This window comes from Oryctolagus cuniculus, chromosome 13, assembly GCF_964237555.1.
Source record: "Oryctolagus cuniculus chromosome 13, mOryCun1.1, whole genome shotgun sequence".
Lineage (NCBI taxonomy): Eukaryota > Metazoa > Chordata > Mammalia > Lagomorpha > Leporidae > Oryctolagus > Oryctolagus cuniculus.
In genome coordinates, this window is record NC_091444.1 from 75,629,712 (window position 1) to 75,634,746 (window position 5,035).

The 5,035-nt window shown below is 46.4% G+C and overlaps 1 protein-coding gene across 1 annotated transcript; it reads left to right on the forward strand.

Moving 5' to 3' along the window:
• The first annotated feature begins 1,784 nt into the window (after positions 1-1,784).
• LOC100342906 (prothymosin alpha) lies at positions 1,785-2,744 on the forward strand. The gene has a single exon (XM_002717620.5). It carries the CDS (start codon positions 1,877-1,879, stop codon positions 2,207-2,209), a length of 333 nt encoding a protein of 110 aa, XP_002717666.1. The 5' UTR covers positions 1,785-1,876; the 3' UTR covers positions 2,210-2,744.
• The last annotated feature ends 2,291 nt before the right edge of the window (positions 2,745-5,035 follow it).

Genomic DNA, 5,035 nt, shown 5'->3' on the forward strand with positions numbered 1-5,035 from the left:
GATTCGAACTGGTGCCCATATGGGATGCGAGCACTGCAGGCGGCCACTTTACCTGCTACGCCACAGCGCTGGCCCCATGTCTGCTTTGCCATAGGTTCAACTCTCCCTACCCTTCGCGGGTGGCGGTGGTCTTGTGAGAAGTCTGCTGAGTGGCTTCAGAGAGTTTTTGCTGTCTGGAAACAAAGGCAGAGACAACTGGAGATTCTCTCGCTCCCTTTCCTGTCTCTCACATGGCATAACACCTGCAGCTAAAGCAACCTTCTTCCTGTGGCAAGGAAGAGCATGAAAGATTCATACAAGTCAGCAAGAGAAAAATAATGTGAGTAGTAGGTGGGAGAATTGGATCAATGGCAGCAACCGCTATGTCTGGAATTTTTGTTACCTGAAATATAAATATCACAGGGGCCAGTGCTGTAGGGCAGCAAGGTCAGCCACCGTCTGAGACACTGATATCCTATTTCAGTGCTGGTTAGAGTCCCGGCTGAAGTATCTGGACCCTTGCCCCCAGATGGGAGATCCAAATGGCATTCCAGGCTCCTGTTTTTTTCTGGGGAGTGAACCTGTAGATGGACAATCCCTCTCTTTCACTCTCTCTGTAACTCTTTCAAATAAACAAATAAAATAAACCTTATAAAATAGATATCAGTGGCTGGTGGTGTAGCATAGTGGGTAAAGCTGCTGCCTGTAGTGCCAGCATTCCACATGGGTGCTAGTTCGAGTCCTGGCTGCTCCCCTTCTGATCCAGCTCTCTGTTATGGCTTGGGGAAGCAGTGGAAGATGGCCCAAGTGCTTGGGCTCCTGCACCGACGTGGGAGACTTGGAAGAAGCTTCTGGCTCCTGGCTTTTGCAGCCAATTAGGGAGTGAACCAGCAAATGGAAGACCTCTCTCTGTCTGCCTCTGCCTCCCTATATAATTCTGCCTTTCAAATAAATAAATAAATCTTTAAAAAATAAATATCAGAATGAAGTTGACACTGTCTATTGGGTATTCTGCTCCACGTTACTGAGCATATCATCTGATAGGATCAGAGTTTTAAAAAAATTATTATAGGAAAATTCAAAACACAAGTAAGAGAAAAAAAGATTAGCATGGAGTTTCCAGGATAACCACTTTAATAATCACCAACAATTTTTTAAAAACAGCTATTTATTTATTTGAAAGGCAGAGTTACAGAGAAGGAGACACACACACACACACACACACACTGAGAGAGAGAGAGAGGTCTTCCATCCACTAGTTCACTCCCCAAATGGCCACAATGGCTGGGGCTGGGCTGGGTTGAAGCCAGGAGCCCAGAGTGTCTTCCTGGTCTCCCACATGGGTGCAGAGGCCCAAGGACTTGGGCCATCCGCCACTGCTTTCCCAGGCACGTTAGCAGGGAGCCAGATTGGAAGTGGAGCTGCTGGGAACTGGTGCCCCTGTGGGATGCTGGGGGTCTCGGGCAGAGGCTTTCACCTGCTATACCACAACGCCAGCCCAGGTACTGACAACTTGGCCAACTTTTTTGTTCCTGGAGTAGTTTCAAACACATCACAGATATCAAGTCACTATACTCGCCATCACTGCAGGATGTGTTGATGCGCAGATACTATGAAGAACATCGCTTAGTGTGACCATGAAGCTTTATCACAGCTTACACAACTAACAATATCTTTGTAACAGTACCTGATACCTACTTCAAACTGCATTAGCTTTGTTTTTACAAGTAAAAAGATAATTCTGGCCCCCACTGGCTGCTCTGAAAAGCCATCTTTGCATTGTTCCGGGGCCCGGCTCCCCGCTCGCTGCAGCGGACTCCAGCAGCTTTGTCGCCAGAGCCCCCGAACGCCCGCTTTCTCTCGAGTCCGCTGCCTCGGATCCCCGGCGTGCCCCACCATGTCCGACGCGGCCGTGGACACCAGCTCCGAGATCACCACCAAGGACTTGAAGGAGAAGAAGGAAGTGGTGGAGGAGGCGGAGAATGGGAGAGACGCCCCCGCCAACGGCAACGCCAATGAGGAGAACGGGGAGCAGGAGGCGGACAACGAGGTAGACGAGGAAGAGGAGGAAGGTGGCGAGGAGGAAGAGGAGGAGGAAGAGGGCGATGGTGAGGAAGAGGACGGAGACGAAGACGAGGAGGCCGAGGCGGCTACAGGCAAGCGGGCAGCTGAGGATGACGAGGAGGACGACGTGGACACCAAGAAGCAGAAGACCGACGAGGATGACTAGACCGCAAGGCAGAAGGCACCCGTGAACCCGAGGCCCCGTGACCTTCCACCCTCACTCCCGTCTCCCCCAACGTGGTCACCTCCGAGTAGAGGCCGCCCGCGCCCCTGCGGACGCAGCGCTCACGCCCACAAACCCAGTGAATTCGCAACAGGGGAGGGACAGCACCAAACTCCAGGCCCTGCTTTCTTTCTTAAAAGTACTTTAAAAAGGAAAATTTGTTTGTATTTTTTATTTACATTTTATATTTTTGTACATATTGTTAGGGGTCAGCCATTTTTAATGATCTCGGATGACCAGACCAGCCTTCGAGCGTCCTCTGTCCTACTTCTGACTTTACTTGTGGTGTGACCATGTTCATTCTAATCTCAAAGGAGAAAAAAAACCTTGTAAAAAAAGCAAAAACGACAACAAAAAAAAATCTTATTCCGAGCATTCCAGTAACTTTTTTTGTGTATGTACTTAGCTGTACTATAAGTAGTTGGTTTGTATGAGATGGTTAAAAAGGCCAAAGATAAAAGGTTTCTTTTTTTCCTTTTTTTTTGTCTATGAAGTTGCTGTTTATTTTTTTTGGCCTGTTTGATGTATGTGTGAAACAATGTTGTCCAACAATAAACTGGAATTTTATTTTGCTGAGTTGTTCTAACAACAACAACAAAAAAGATAATTCTGGTACTAGTGTCAAAAGTCTATTCAAGAGGAGAAAAACCAGGGGCTGGCATTGCAGCATAGTGGGTTAGGCTGCTTCTTGGAATGTGTGTGTTCCGTATCAGAGCTCTGGTTCAAGTCCTGGCTGCTCTGTTTCCAATCTAGCTTCCTGCTAATGCAATGCATTATGGAAGGCAGCAGATGATGGCTGAGGTGCTTGGGGCCCTTGCCACTCATGTGGGAGACCTGAATGGAGTTCTGGGCTCCTCCTTCAGCCTCTCCCAGCCTTGTATGTGGAAGGTATTTGGGGAGGAGCCAGCGAATAGAAAATCTCTTTGTCTCTTTCTCTGTCACTCTGCCTTTCAAGTAGATGAAAATAAATAAACATTAATACAAAAAGAGGAGACAAATCAGAAGGGAAGCTAGTTAGGAGCTTTGTTGCTAAAAGTTTTTTTTTAAAGATTTATTTATTTATTTGGAAGTCAGAGTCACAGAGAGATAGGGACACACACACACACACAGAGAGAGAGAGAGAGAGAGAGAGAGAGAGAGAGAAAGAGAGAGAAAGTTTTCCACCCTTTGGTTTACTGCTCAAATGGCTGTAGATGCTGGGACTGGATCAGGCTGAAGACAGGAGCCCCGAGCTTCTTCCAGGTCTCCCATGTCGGTGCAGGGGCCCAAGCACTTGGGCCATCTTCCATTGCTTTTCCCAGGCCATTAGCAGGGAGTTGGATTGGAAGTGGAGCAGCCAGGACAAGAACCAACACTCATATGGGATGCTGGCGTTGCAGATGGTGGCTTAACTCGCTACACGACAGTGCCCACTCTATTAAGAGTTTTAGTTTAAAGTTTGGCAATGAGCAAGGGATGGTGGAAAAGCCAGAAGAAACCAAGATCGGATGGGAGGGAGTCTTAAGGATGAGGCATCAAAAAAGAAAAAAGGAAGGGGATGACAGGAAAATTGAATAAATTTCACTAGAAATTTAAACCAATGACAATTTATACACAATCAGTTGGTACATAACTTAGGGAGCGACATTGAAGAGGAGCTTGTAATGTCACAGATTTTATAAACTGGCAGTAAGCAAATGCATGTGTTGGGGGCATTCACATATATGTGTACGCACACACATGCTCAAATTCTGAGGGTTCAAGCCATCTTCGGGGAAGAAGAAGAAAAGCAGAATGAGCTGCCTTAGGCCATCACTGACCAGGCATGTGAGCTCCGGCAGGTTCGCACCCTTCTCTCTGCCTTCGTTTCCTTATCTCTGATGGAGGGACAACAGAGCATCTCCCTTGTTCAGCTGTTAAGAGCGTTAAATGAGTTAATATACGTGAGGCACTTACAACAGTGCCTCTCAAGTGAGGAAAATAAATGTTCACTTTTATCAGCATGTCGACTCTGGCCGCCTTTATTCTGCATTGGTCACGTAATTGATGCTTACATTTAATTTTTATCACAGTGCTTGAATGCAGCCATATAGACTTTTATGATGACCCTAACTCTTAAGAACTAACCCAGTCAACAGGTGTTTGAGACATTCTAGCAGGATTATATGTTTGCTTTGGGGACCTTCAGGTGCAAATGTCTCCAAGAATTTAGAAAAATCTAGAAGCTCGTATTTGAAGATTTCATTCTGCCGAAGAATGAAGAATTCTTTACTTTATATGAAGACTTTTCAGATCCTGCAGCAAAGCTCCTTACTGGCTGTCGCAACCCTGCAACTCCCAGAGCTAAATCATCAGAATGTCTCAGAAAACATACACCTGTTTTTTTTTTTTTTAATTCAGATGTGTTATTTATTTGAGAGAGAGAGAGAGAGAGAGAGAGAGAGAGAGAGAATTTTCTATCTGCTGCTTCACTCCCAAATGGATGCAACAGCTGGGACTGAGCCTGGAGTTAGGAACTCCAATCAGGTCTCCCAGTTGAGTGGCAATGACCCAGGTGCCACCATCTGCTGCTTCCCAGGAGCATTGGCAGGGAGTTGAAATGGAAGTGTAGTAGCTGGGACTTGAACCTGACACTCTGATATGGGATATAGGTATCCCAAGTGGCAGCTTAACCCACTGCTCCAGAACGCTTACTGCTCATGTGATGTTCTGATACACGCATACATTGTGTAGTGTCCAAGCAAGGTAAACATATCTAGCTCCTCAAAGAGTTAACATTTCTTTATGATG

Coding starts and splice junctions, on each gene's coding strand:
- LOC100342906 (XM_002717620.5), top strand. CDS start 1,877: ATGTCCGACGCGGCCGTGGACACCAGCTCCGAGATCACCACCAAGGAC.